The sequence below is a fragment of the Lissotriton vulgaris genome, chromosome 8 (genome assembly GCF_964263255.1).
Source record: "Lissotriton vulgaris chromosome 8, aLisVul1.2, whole genome shotgun sequence".
NCBI lineage: Eukaryota > Metazoa > Chordata > Amphibia > Caudata > Salamandridae > Lissotriton > Lissotriton vulgaris.
Window position 1 is genome coordinate 532994094 of NC_141696.1, and position 15043 is coordinate 533009136.

Here is a 15043-nt window from a genome sequence, read left to right on the forward strand (position 1 = left end):
CATCACTGTAAACCAGAAGAAACTGTGCTTCTTGAGAGAGCAAACGCCTTGTTCACTGCAATAGCCTTGCCCATCGCGATCCCTCACTATTAAACTAGGGGCCGCAACGTAGCAAATAAATTGTCTCTGGACCAGCACATTTATATGGATTGAACTAAGATGTACTTTACCATCCCCCACGTCGCATCACATGACCTGGAGTGAACTCCACCTCATCTTTCTTTTTAGAACCTTCTCACAATTACAACTACTACAGCAGCAGTGACCAACAAAACTACCTACCGATAATGGAATAATCACGCCCTTTCGGCACTTGACTGTTCTGTTGACAACCATCTCTCCCCCATTCAAACAGTGAAAGTGGAAAACCTTTACACCTGGGCTCTCTAAAGGCTTTGACAAAGTGATATCTCTCAAGACATCCACTCAATCTAGCAGCAGAAAAATTATTTTCTGCTGCTAGATTCCGATAACAACAAGGCAGCTCAGCAAAAATGATTGGCTAACATCAGTAGCGTATAAAGTTGCGCCTAAAAACTAATCACTGTTAAAAGAGTTAAAACCTCATCAACATGGTACACCCCAGAACTCAAAATCCTAAAAATTAATTGCAGAAGAGCGGAGCGCCACTGGCGGCAAAACTACGATTGTGAAAAGAAGGCCGTCTACAATCATACTATCTGGTTATATAAAAAAGCAATTATTGCTGCAAAAAAAACATTTCTTTACAGCAAAAATAACAGAGGCAGGCAACTCCACTAGGGAACTGTTTAAATCAGTCAATTTATTGGCTAAGCCACAGCAGGACAAAGCCTTTGAGCCAGACCAACATCTATGTAACAAAGTGGTGGAGTATTTTCAAGGGAAGGTGCCCTATTAGATCTCAGGACATGCCAGTGCCTAAAATAAGTTCACAATGTAAGCGGACTTGTTTTCAGCCAATGAATAACAGAGAGGTTCAAAAACTTCTACTCTCCATGAAATCTGGGTCACCGACGGATCCCTGCCCTCCTTTTATTGTGCTCCAATTAGCACATAAGATTTGTAAAAATCTCACCCCCATTCTGAATCAAGTTTTAGCTACTGGCAGCTACCCTACTAGTTGGAAAAATGTGGCTATTTCGCACTTCTAAAGAAACCAAACCTAGATCCTGGTGAGCCCAAAAACTATAGACCTATTGCTGGTCTCCCTATCACTGCAAAGGTATTAGAAAAACAGCTCTGTAGTGTGTTAACAGACTATCTTGACGTGAACAACCTGCTGGATATCTCACAGCATGGCTTCCGTCCACGTCACTCCACTGAGTCGGCACTAATTCTTGCAGCTGAAGAGATTCGCAGGGCTGTGGACGAAGGGGGAAGGGCGGTCCTCGTACTCCTTGACCTTTCAGACTCATTTGACACCGTAAATCACACTGTTTTGGTGCAGCGGCTGAGTGATATAGGAGTCTGGGGACTGCCCTTTCCATACTGTCCTCTTTTCTGGAAGCAAGGGAGCAGAAGCTGTTCTGGGATGGCATGCAGTCAGAGAGTTTTCACCTCCCTTGTGGAGTACCACAAGGGTCTGCACTATCGCCAATCCTGTTTAACCTATATGTTACTCTTCTGGCCAACTTAGTCAGGAAACACGGATTCGCGCTGGTTACATTTGCTGACGACTCTCCGCTCATCATTTCCATCACCAACCAGCCAGAGGCTACAGCAGCTAGGCTTCATACCTGCCTTACCGACATCATGGCTTTGATGGGTCAGATTTATCTCAAAATTAACACAGAGAAGACAGAGGTGATGGAGTTTGGGCCAGGCCAACCCCTCTGGAATCAGACCTGGTGGCCGTTAGAGGCCTGAGAATGCCCTCGCCCAGTCGAAAACGTTAGAAATCTGGGAGTAATTTTCGATAACAAACTTAATTTTGGTGCGTAGGTGAACAGCCTCATTTCCTCAGTTTTCTTCCTTCTGAAAACCTTGAGAAAAATGTTCCCTTTTATACCTCAGGAGCTCTAAAAAACGGTGATGGTAGCTCTTTATCTATCGAATTTGGATTACTCCAATGCACTGTTTTTGGGAACTGATAAATATCAATTACAAAAATGGCAGTCTTTGCAATACGCGGCAGCCAGGCTTCTCTTGGGGTTGCACAGAGGACAACCAACATCAGCCGGTATTAGATCACTCCACTGGCTACCTATTAAACAGTGCATTGAATTCAAAGCCCTAACTTTGGTACACAAAGCCTTAAATGGTGGGATTGCGGCGGATCTTCAAAAACTTTTCACACCATACACTCCCTCACTTGTCCTCAGATTGCCCACTCAAGGCCTCATAGAAACAGTGAAATTCAAACGAGCTAGATGGGTGGGCAGAGCCATAACACACACTGCAGATCAGCTCTGGAACAAACTACCCCTGTCCTTGAGCTGCCGGCCAAGCCTCCAGCTTTTTAGAATGAATTTGAAAACCTGGCTTTTTACAGCCATATAGGTTTTCATACTATTTCCCTTCCACCCTCACATTTCAGCGCCAAGACGCTTCGGCATTTGAGCGCTTTATAAATATCTAAACATAAACATTTGTGGCTTAATGAAAAATAAAAAAAGTCAAGGGAGAATTCAATGATTTTCAGTGTCAGTAAAATAAATCAATGAGATGAAATGATAAATCACGTCTCCACTGAGAACCTCAAATTATACATTTGAAATACAATGTTAGTAGCAGATCTCCATCACCACATTGGAGAAGCTGCATAGGATCCTTTCTGAATTTCGCAGTTGCTGATACTAGAAAACTACACTACCATCAAAGATAATGGCATCCTGCATAGTTATATGTCAGTGTCCTGATTTATTTCCACATGTTTTTCTATATTCCTTGCTAGTCTTATTTGTGTTTTCTATTGAGAAATGCCAGTTTTCTTGCATCCAGAGCTGAATTTCTTTCAAACCTTTTTGCAATGTGAAGTTGGCCTGAAGATCCCTAATCGGGTTTGAAGATACCAAACATGATCTGAACCAAGCAGTCTGACTAAGAAGGGCTTAGTTATGTCATGTTTTATTGAATTGTATAGCACACTAACCACATGAGATGCTATCCAGGTGATTAGCATGAATTTCTACTCCCAGGTTTTATATGCTATCAGCGAAGTTAGGCTAGGGTCCTAGTGAGAGGGTCTAAAAAAGGGAGTTCTGGCACCGGAGAAGGGTAGAAAGAGCACAAGATTTAAGATTTCTCATTTTTTTCTCAAAATTATTTTGAGTCATCCATGCCGCTGTTTTCAAAAGGATCAAATGTATACTGTCATCCACTTGGATGGAAGAGGTGTGGCGCCACGGCTAGGGCGACTGACTCCGGAATCTGGGGATTACGGTTCGATCCCCGGCACCAGCGGCAGATTAGCCCAGCACCAAGTGACTCTGGGCAATAGCTTGCTTAATCTTCCTGACAGCCCCCAGCGCCTAGAGACCCTTACGGGTGAGTGTGCGCTTTACAAATGTGGATTATTGGATTGTCACCCTTCTAGCCTTATGATAAATTGAGTGTCATTGGAATAGGTGTTACATTCAGTAAAATAAAGATGATGGGTCCTTGTTGTAATGTTCATGTAGTATATTTATTCTTGAGATTAGATAGAAGGTACAGCATTCAGGTAGGAATGTAATATGGTAAGAAACCCCACCGGGAGCAGATAACTTCCTGCTCAGCCTCCAGGTAACTGATAAATCCCTTGAACAGCAACAGGTAGAATCCTGGATGACATCACAGAGACATGACATAGACAAGCAGACACTAACACTAAGAAGGGACAAAGAGAGAGGAAGAGCAGGATATAACAATAGGCTTTCTTAATAAGTTATATTGAACGTTCAATTCATTCCATTAAGCCTTTGCCAGAGGATTTTAACATAAAAAACAACAATGTTCTGCTCTTTTAAGGAATTTTTCCAGTTGCCAAGTTAATTTCTGTATTAAGTTAGAGATTTAGTCTCAATCTTGTATGCAAAAATTTCTCAGTTGCACCATTTCTTCAACTGAAGACAATATTGTTGTAATTAATGTATTTAACAATAGTTATGGGTCATTACAGGAGGCATAGTTGACCTTTGGTAAATCAACTGCCAATTTATCTAAGGTATTTTGCTCCATGATCTTTTCTATGTCAGAGACATTAGTAATGAGTTTGGGTTTGCAGGGCACGGATAAAAAAGTGCAAACGGAACAGCAGAAAGATTAGTTCTAGGAAGTGAAACTGGTCGAAGGGGCAAACATAGGGGTGTATTAGAACATACTATATCCAGTGTATGGATCGCTGAGTGTGTAGGGAAAGCTGATGCAGAGTTAGATTTAAAAGCTCTGCTGGCCCAAATCTTCGAGATGACAATTGAAATCTCCTCATACAATCTGATGGACTGAGTCCGATTCACCTGATACAACGAAAGACAATGATAATTCAAAATCCTTTACTGATTCTTATGGGGGCGGTAGCATGATTGTCCAAAGCTTACTGTTGGGAGCTTTCAGATTATTCATTATCACTTCAGCGCTTCAAGGTCAAATGAATGAAGAAATTAATTCAATTGCCCTTGAATTTTTTGTTCGCAATAAAAGCTAATCCAACCCCTCATTTCCTGATTATGGATAAAAAAAGTTGTTCAAATCTTGGGGGCAGTGAGTTAATTTCAAATGTATATGGAGTCTTCAGCTAACCAAGTTTCTGCACTCTCTGTGTATCCATTTTACCTATCAGAGGTGATAAATGGTAGTATTTTTTGGCAGCTGGGCATGCACTGTGCAGACTGGTTTTCCTTTGGTGTGTCTTAGGCTTAAATTTGAGTTCTGTGCCTATGGCTTATGGAAGACGTTTACCTTTAAGGTTCCAGTTGGGCATTTGAGTTTTTGTGATCGTAAAAACGTTTGTCTAAATTATTAGTCCAAGTGAAGCAATTCCACATTGAATGCAGCCAAAACAGTCACACAGAAAGATGTCTAAATCCATAATATGTATCCCGATACATCAAGTGCAACTAACTAGCAGTGAGAAAGGCTGACCTCTAACTTCCCTGCTGTGCATTCCAGAAATTAAAAATGTAAGTTGTGGATGTCAGCTGAGTTCTCACAACCAGTTTTTTATTATGAAGATATTGATTTCTTTTCTGATGGAGATAGGGCATCATTGAAGATTGTGGGACACGGAGTAGCACTGTAGTAAAGAGTGGGGTCATACTTAAAATTCAACCATTGTGCCAGCAAAGTATGTACTGATGGTTTCCTATGTGTGTATTGATAATACATCATAGTAAGATTTTTTTAAATGTTTTAATCAAGGTTTTTCAACAAATCAATGAAAACTGGACACACAAAAGGTGGCAGGCTTAACACAGAGACAAAATAGAAGTAGGCGGATAACATAACACAGGTACAGCTAGTAGCAATGGTAATGGCGCAATGCCCAACAAAGGAAGAGCAGAATCATAATTAAAAGACAAAGGCGAGGGAGCCCACACAAATGAGATATGCAAATCAAAGAACTACTCAAGCAAAACCATCCTCCCGATGCAATAAACATGCACAGACACCCTGGTTCCCTCATTCATAACTGGTGGGTAGAAGTAAAGAAATGAAACGGAAAATAGTAATATGTCACTAAGGATAGCTGGCTGGGCTCTGTGCTCCAGCATCCCAGGCCAGCGCAGAGCCACCAGTAGGGGAACCATGAACAAGTGTCTAGCACCCACCATCCATCTGCGGGTTAGCTAACAAGATGGCATCCCATGCAGGCAAAATCTGAACTTTCGAGCCCTCCGAGCCCCCTGAGCCTCTTCCCTGCGGATTGCCTCCATTTCGCAGTCTGCCCACTTTGTCAACCCTAACTACCAACGGTAAACATCTGAGCCCCAGACTGACTTCCAGTTCTAAAATATAGCAAGGATCAAGGCCAGATCTAAAAACCTATCAGTAGCCATTATAGCTGCCGAATGTTCATGGAGGCCAGCAGGCACGAAGAAGGGCTCAGAAGAAATCCTCTGTCGATGGCCCCATAAACCACCGAGAGGCCTATAGTCCAATAGGGTAGACCAGACCATGTGGAAGAAATCTGCGTCCTCAATGTTGCAACAGGGACATTCCAAGACAGCAGTATGAAGCATAGCATGCATATGACGGGGAGTCAAAATGTAGATGAAAGAACTGTAAGAGTCTGAAGCGGGAATTTCTAGATATTTTAGAACTGGATTCCAGTACCCTCCTCCATGAGGAATCTATGAGAGGCAACACTAAAACTGCTTTTCAGTGTGATAGGCGAGACACGAGAGATGGACGTGCCCCCTCCAATAAACCCCATAAAGTAACGTGACTGCTTTAGTTTCACTTATAGTAAGGAAGAGATGACACAGGCAGTCATGTTCCGGAGGTTCCGCAACGTCGCTACCCCACCACTCCTGTATCTTGTGCACCAAAACACCATGGAGGATGAAGTGGCCCATTGGTATATCATAAAACTCCTCAAGGTCTGATATAGGACACAATCTCCCCCCTCTTTTCTCCCCTAAATGATTACCTAGGACATCAATCCCTCTGCCGGTCACTGATGGAGACCAGACCACCCTCCCGGACGACCCTACTTCCGGATTACCGCAAGAGGAAGCTCATAGGAGTACGGGGTCGGCGTACACCGCAATGCACAAGCCCAAACATACCGCACAGTCCGAATCAGGATGTTTGCACTTTGAAAGCAGGTGTGGGCTTCAGAAGAAAACACAAGAGGCAATCCCTGAAAGGAGAGCCACACTCGCCAGTTCCTACACCTTTCCAATAAAATGCCCTTCAGTCTGCCACCCACTGGATCTGCGCCGCAAGGTAGTATTAATTCCAAGTTGGGTGCAGCGAGTCCTCCCTCAGCCACGAGCAACCGCAGCTTCCATAGGGCTACCTGGTGACTCAAAGTGCCTCAATAAAGAGAAAGAAGCAGGTTTTCTGTCTCCTGAAAGAACTGTGGGGGGCTAGTCCCAACAGAAGTGCTGCAAACAAGCAACAAAGTTGTGGTAGTGTAATACTTTTGGAAATAGCCACGTGGCCACCAACTGATCGAGGCAATGTAGGCAACGGAGCGACATAGCCCAGTCAGCACATGGCCAAAATTTCTTTTATACAGCAAATCCATGGAGCTGTAAACATCCATTCCAAGGTACTGTACTGTGTCTCGTCCCATCTCAACATTAGTGCTGTGTTAATGGGAAGGGATATTCCCTTCAAGGGATAAACACATGACTTGGCCTAATGGACTTCGGAGCTCACTCTGGACTTAAGGTCAAACAGTGCCTCCATGACTGCTAGCAGGTTGATGTCTCTTTCCCTAAGAAACAACATGTTGTCAGCATACAGATAAAAGACAGTACAGTTAGAGTACAATGCTCAGGCACTGATAGTGTAGTCCCCAACGAACCGTAGGGGCAAAAGGCTCCATAACCTACGTAAATAATAAAGGTGACAGGGGACAACCCTTTCGAGTACCCCGCTCCACAGTAAAGGCCTCCGATACCAAGGACATGTGCAGATCCTGGCCAGGGGGCCATTTGACAAAGGGCACGCCTAAGTCCATGCGAAGCATTGTAGCTTACACAATGTCCCAGTGGAGCGAAACTGTCTTCCTAATGACGACTGAGATAAACCGAGCTTTTGGCTGGGGGACTCCTTGGACAGCCAGTCTACCATCCCTCCTCAGAAACACTGAGCATAAGCAAGGATGACGCTCAGGGCAGGTCCAATGGAGCATATCAAACCAATTTGTCCACGGATCCAGGAGTGACCCCAGGCAGAATGTTCTTAAGACCCGGAGTGGTGGAATCCTCAAACTCCGAAGCGGAGGAACGGCTCACAGATGCTGCGAGCCGCACAAGAATACCAAAGTAGCCGCAGTCTCAACCACCCTCTAGTGTTTCAATGCCACCTGCCTTAGTAGTGTGTGCCACCCCTTGTCGCCGAGTACATTGGCGCTTGGAGCATGTAGATTGGTTAGGTCCAGGTGATTTAGGCCGAACCATACCCTTGTAGAGTTCGATCCAATCCCAGGCCGCAGACGGATCTGTGAAAAAATGCTCATTATCCTCAAACTGGACCCGCAGGCGAGCAGGGAAAAGCAATGCGACCAGCAGGCCCATGTCGCGTAGCTTCTTCTTGACAGCTGTAAAGAATGCATGCTGCATTTGAACTAGAAGAGTGAAGTAAGGGTAAACACTTTGGCATTTTCCACTACAAACAGGCTGGGTGCACCGGCCTGCTGCAGGAGATGATCCTTGTCCCAAAAATGCAAGAGTCTGGCCACCAAAAGCACGTGGTGGGGCCCAGGATGAGGTTCCTGCGCTGGCACCTGGTGCGTGCCTTCAGGGAATAAAAGTTAGAGAGACCTCTGGGTGCCACGAACCTTCTGGAGCCAGGTCTTGAGGAAAGTCAGAACGGTGTCCCCCTCTCAGCATGTTCAGGCAGCCCCACTACGTCTTTATACCTAGCCCTAGCCTCCTGGTTGTCCAAGCGGGCTGCCAAGCTCTTAGTCTCTGCCTCAAGAGCAGTGATATGATTATCGGCCAATTGAGCATTGGAGCTAGGGTCTGCACTGAGTTCTCCAGAGTAGCAACCCTTTCCCAAATCTTGTGCGAATCCTCACGGTTGCGCAAGAGAGCATATGCTTCACCCATGTCAAAGCAGAGTTACAGAGGCAAGCAATGAAAGTCTCCAGACGCTTGCAGAGACCTCCACAATATACGCCATAAGATGTGCTGGCCCAGTGTCCAGAGCACAGCGTAGGTCCTCATCGCCGCTGTCCAGCACCCCACCAATGACCTGTAGGAAAGAGGCCAGCAGGAAAGAGGCCAGCAGCCAAGAGGCCAGCAGCCAGATACTGGAGCTCCAGTGCTCATGGGGTGGTGGGGAAACAAAAAGAATATCTCCAGAGATACGGGTGGTCCCCCCAAATAGACACTGCAGTGTGTGCAGGAGTTCACTGCCCCCAGCTGAACTTTCCAATCCAGGCCAATAGAGATGGGGCCAGCAACAAAGCACCCGAACACCTTGGCCCCTGGAGCGGGGAGGTGAGGGTTCAAGTAATCCAAGGACCTCCCTCAACAAGAAGAAAGTAGGTGGCACCAGGTCCGCAAAGAAAAACTCACAACACAGCCACAAGCAGCCCTGAAAGCGGCTTTCATAAACTTGGTGGGTTCACAGATCTGTATCCATATGCCGGCCGCCATAATGGGCAGAGCAGAGTTTCTGGGGGATCTTGTTAAAGCAAATAAACTAGCCGACTGCCCTCATTCACCTCACACCTTCAAAAACATCCTATCGCCTTCAGCAGCCATTCCAGTAAGAATGCTCATCAACAACAACTTAACAATAGGAGTTTTCCCAGAGCACCTTAAAAAGGCATACATATACCCCCTTTTAAAAAAAATACCTTCCCTAGACACTCGAAACCCTGACAACTACCAACCCACTACAAAAGACTATTCCTGGGCAAACTTACAGAAAGAGCAGCTTTCACCCAGGCGTCAAAATTCATTGACAGTTCCTTACTTTCTGACTTCCAAACTGGATTCTGTCCAGAAAGAGACAATGAATTGGCCCTAATCTCTATCTGGGATGACCTTAACAACACAGTGTACAAGAACGGAGTTGTTGCCCTTCTTCTCGTGGACCTTTCAGGAGGCTTTGACACAGTGGATCATTACACAATCATAAAAGGACTTCAGGAGGCCGAAATAGAGGGCACAGCTCTCGTTTGTGTCACATCCTACCTACACAACATAGCAAATATCATACGTACCACCCTATTTTCTTCTAAATCATACATTATTGAAGGAGTCCCTCGATGCTCAATTATCTCACCCATGCTTTTCAACATCTGTATGAAATCGTTACCAGATCTTATCAATGGGTTTATTTAACATCTCCTTCCATATCTGCGCAGATTACACACAGATGCTTCGGAAACTGGAAAAACTATAGAAGATTAAAACATCAAAACTCTTTGATTGCCTTCGAGCCATTGACCAATGGATGACATAGAACCACCTCAGAATGAATGCCTCCAAAACTGATTACTCACCTGTGGCGAATGGAAAACCTACGGCCCACCTGGGTGCCTGGACTGATGATCTAGGGCCATCTGCAAAAAAAATCTACAGGGGTAAAACAAACTTTGGAATTAACATGGATGCTAAACTGTCAATGAATCAATAAGTGGGTAAGGTAGTCCAATCAAGTTTTCTTCTCGCACCTAGGATTCCCACACAAGGTTCAAGCTACCAACTCTCTTCACCTATCAAAACTGGACTACGCTAACGGTCTGTGTCATTGCTCGTCTTTATCAACTATGTGAAGACTACAAAGAATTCAGAATGCTGCCACAAGACCGCGCCTAAATGTAAAGCCACAAGCACACATCACCCCTGCTTTGAGGGTGCAACACTGGTTACCTGTTGCAAGAAGATCCTCCTTAAAGCTGCTTTGCATCACACACAAAGCAATACATGGCAAAGGACCACTCTCTTCAGGAAGAAAATAAACAAATGCATTTATATATGAGGTGAACTACGCATTACACCACAAGATACATGTTTATAGCAGACCATGTTGAAAATGTTGCTTCTGTGTACATATAGGCGCATATATAGAGGGTTATGACTGCTACTTATAACTAAAATAATTTGCATGTGTATATATCTGTTAATTGCAGTTATTTGAAACCATAAATAATGTACCACAAGATAAATGTGGACAGGAAACCATGTATATATTGTTGATTTAATGTTCATTTGGGTGTTTACATAAACCTGTTTAATCAAGCAAACATAACTTTACCAAGCATCATACATATACATATATATATATATATATATATATATATATATATATATATATATATATATATATATATATATATATATATATATATATGACACTGACGAAGGCATATATATATATATTCTACATTTTGCCATTAAAACACACACAAAAACCTAAAACAAAATCCCATCCGTCCTTCTCATCCCTCCTTCCATCTGTCTTATCCCAAACCTTTCCGTCTACTATGAACTTCTTCTTTCTCCAACTTTTACCCCTCCTTTTAGCCATGCAACCCAACTTACAAGCACAACTGACCACTACTTACAAAAAATGTACTACTTCCCCATTTCTATTCTATTCCTATCATTCTATCCCTACTGCAAACTTCCCCTTTTCATATCCATTCCTATCATTCTATTCCCTACTCTAAACCCTACTAAACATGCATGGAAATAAAATTGTACTAACTACTAACCTGGGGTTCCGAAGTATCTTGCCACTCCCCAAAAAGCCCTTCAATGCCTCTTCAGGGGTCATAAGTGCTATATAAATACATACACAATTACAGTAAATATTATTATATCATATTAGCTAAGGGGCGATCAACAAGCTCGAACATTAATACCCTCGCAGTCTACTCTATAATAAAATAATCCAAATGTTTTAAGAGTACAAACAAATTAATAAAAATGCTCTTCGTCACACCTATCTTATACTCTCATGTTAGGTTTTCAGGACTTTTTTGTCTCCTTCATCAGGACCACAATTTGGTTTTGCTTAAACAATCAATATATAACATGTGCTTTGAAATGTTGAAGTCTATAAATGAAAAATATGCTGAATCCCTAAATTCACAGAGATTAGACAGCACAAAACACATTTATTAAACAAAATGTCATCATCATCAGTTTTTAAATAGTTAACTTGAGATCAAAGTAGAAATGTAATATCTCCCAGGTGTAAGTCACTTGCACATTTACACTGTTCACAAAAACAGACTCATTATATTGAAAAAGGTGCACGACCTTTAACAGAAGCAGATCATTGCCTCATAATTATCAGTATTGGGTTTAGTAACCTACCCATATGTCTCTACAAACGTCAACATTTGGTGAGCATACTTGGTCCAATATTACATTGTGGTCCCCCACACAATCTGTTCATTATGCATCCTTTAAGCATGAGGTGATATATTGTGAAAGCTGTATGTTAGAACCATAGCATAAGGCAGACCTTTCTATCATTTAATTATAATCTCATCATTGTTATTTGTATCATAAAACTATTGTAGTGTCCTGTACTATTTTTATTATTTTTTAAGAGCTGTCTTCAGGCTTATGTGACCTGTTATAAGTTTGAGGAGGCAGATGTAATAAATGGTCTCTTCTGGGACCAAGTGAACTGGACTGGATCCATTCCATATGAACTCTCCCATCAGTCAAGCACATTCCACAGTAGTCTGTGATGGTTAACGTTTGGATAGGAACTCTAGTCATAATATTCTTTGTTTGACATTGCTATAGGAAGAACTGCAAAGCTGCTGGTGGGAGACAGCTTGTTTTTGGAGTGCTGGTTCATTGATGTGCCAGATAATGTTGTAATCGTCTTATATATGGATGAGTATATGCAAGAATCAAAATACAAGGTGATATCAATCGTTGTGGAGATGGCATCTTGCAGGCTGTTGTTAGTTTGTTTGGATAAAACAATGCCTCTCCTCCAAAGTAAACACTCTTACTTTGGGATTGTCTAGAACGGCTCTCAGAGGATGGTCTCTTGTTTTATACCACACATACTTATGTGAGAATAAATAGGAGCCTCATATCTTGTTGTAGGACGGCTGTAGGTTTATTGTCTTTTAGATTAATTTTGAGAAACTTCTTTTTTTCTGATATGTTGTGCTATAACCGCTATGCACTCCGACTAGAAGCGTGGGGCCAATTTCAGGCCCCAGTTGCCACAGTACTGTGTTATCTTCCACCTTTAAGAAGAAGCTGTCTGCAGAAATCCATCAGTTTTGCAACATGCCAAAATGATGTTGTATTACAGTAATATCTTTCACCTAGTCTAATCATGGCTTGCAGTTCCCTCAATCAAGGAACAGTTGGCGATCTTAACATCATGCAGAAATCCCCCCTCCTAGGCTTCCTTCTTTATTATATTAGTGATCAAAGATTTTATTAGAAGGCAATAAAAGTGCTCTGTTTTGTTAAGAAACTTTATTTTCCATGGGTGCCTCATGTTGTCATTTCCTAAGATCAAAGAAGCTGCATTTGGAATCTATGCAAAAATCCTTACTTCAGCGTGAGAGGCAGCTTTTCTTTCCTTATGGCGACGCTATTATTGAGATAGGTTCATTCCTTTGTTTACTAGACAATGTTGTGATTCGGACATGTGGACAAATGCCTCAGTGAGGTAGTTCTCTCTCTTATCCTCTTTGGCTGATCATCCTTAATGTTATTTATAATACTAATGCTTCCATGCACCAGTATCTATGGAATGAGCTTTTGATTCATTTCAGTGCTAACAACCATGAATGAAGATCACATAATGGAGTAAGAAAACTAAGTTATTTATAATTTTAGTTCTCCGTCAGTGGCATTTTTTATTGAAGCCATAAATAGCCCACCCTCCTCCTCAATGAGGCTTAAGTAAAAATCTGAATCCTGATATGAAGTCAAAATGAGCGAGATGGTCAGCCGCCACAGCAGAGCACTGTGTCTGTAGTGGAATTGCTGTAGCCTTTAAAACAGAACAATTCCCTTCCCTCTTTGAAAGCTGGTTCACATTACAGTTTAATTTATTTTCATTTTTTCTTTGAATATGCTGAATCTGCACTCTTTTGTTCTTTTTAACTTGTCTGTTAATTATGATTGTCTTATTTTTAAACAAAAAACAAAAAAACTAAATGTAATTCATTTAATGTTTCCCTGGAGATAAGCTCATTAAAAAATGTTTTTAATAGAGAAATGTTCTCTTTTAACACAACCAGCAATGTTCTTAATTTTTGTCTTAAATTAGCATTTCCGTGACGGAGAACTTGGATTAAAATCAGTAATTTTACGATCTCTTATTACTTTAAACATTTTGGCAGGTGTTCGCGCAAGCATGCCCATCCAACTTCCAGCCCAACCCTCCTCATCAGAGGTATGTTTGTTACATTTGGAATGGAGCAGTCCAGGAGGGATGACTATGACACAGATTCTGGTTTGGAGTACGGCGAGGATGAAATCTATCACCAGTTTCTAGAGTTCTACAGTGATGCTGTTCCTGAATTTAAGAGTGTGGGAAAAGTCATTCAGTTCAAGGTATGTGCACATTAATATTTAAGTTTGGTATAGCATTTTATTCTTGAGCTGACTTTTTCTTTAGTATTCCTTGTTTAGGTTGGCCCATGCTCTTACGATGTTTCAGTTGAAGAAGCTTATTTTGTTTTCTTGCCTGATATCTTTATAGTTCACTGTACTCCCCTTTAAAATGGTATTTCTGTAGGTGTGTTTTTTAATTTAACTGAAAAACCACGAAACAATGTTCACCACATTTGCTCCGCATGAAAGTCATTCAGTCACTGAGTGGCTTTTCTTGGGTTGGTGAACATATTATCAGCCATTTTGGAGATATGGCAAAATGCGTGTGCCAAGTATGTCAAACTGTTACTTTATTGGCGTTAGTTCGCAATCAGTGGACAGCGCATGCACAGAATGTTGCTGATGCAAGCTGCAATAACATACAGTATCAGTTTGTTAGCAGTATGAATTTGCTGTCCCTTGAAAGATCACAAACAATCCTAGCTATAAACACAATGCTGTCTACACACAACCTGAAATTCACAGTTCCTTTACCCAGCTTTCTTGACCTCTTATGGTGCTAAGGCTATCACCTGTACTGATCCTCACCACAGAGAAAGAAACTGAAGGCAGCGAGGCTGAACATGCCTTAGAGACTGCCTACAGACCAGGACAATTAAGTGTAGAATACATTCCTGACTGCGATGTGACTTAGAAAGAAGTTGTGCATCCTAGTCATACCCCTTCCCTAGTAAGGGCTGTGGTCATGAGTTTGAAAAATGCTATGCAAGACTACCCTTGAAACTGGGATCCACCATCTATGGCCCTCTCAAGCAAAGCTATGCATAGGAGAAATGAAGAGCCCATAGTATCAGGTTCCTTTAGATTTTGCAACAACTGATGGTGCCATACCTCAGTTATAAATT

The 15043-nt window shown here is 42.3% G+C and overlaps 1 protein-coding gene across 1 annotated transcript in view; it reads left to right on the forward strand.

Annotated features, from left to right (window-relative positions):
* Nucleotides 1-15043, forward strand: part of ZRSR2 (zinc finger CCCH-type, RNA binding motif and serine/arginine rich 2) — a 170931-nt gene that overhangs the window by 107184 nt on the left and 48704 nt on the right. The window contains exon 8 of the mRNA XM_086934342.1: nucleotides 13925-14138. Coding sequence (XP_086790468.1) covers nucleotides 13925-14138 — 214 coding nt within the window. The remainder of the gene's footprint in view (nucleotides 1-13924; nucleotides 14139-15043) is intronic.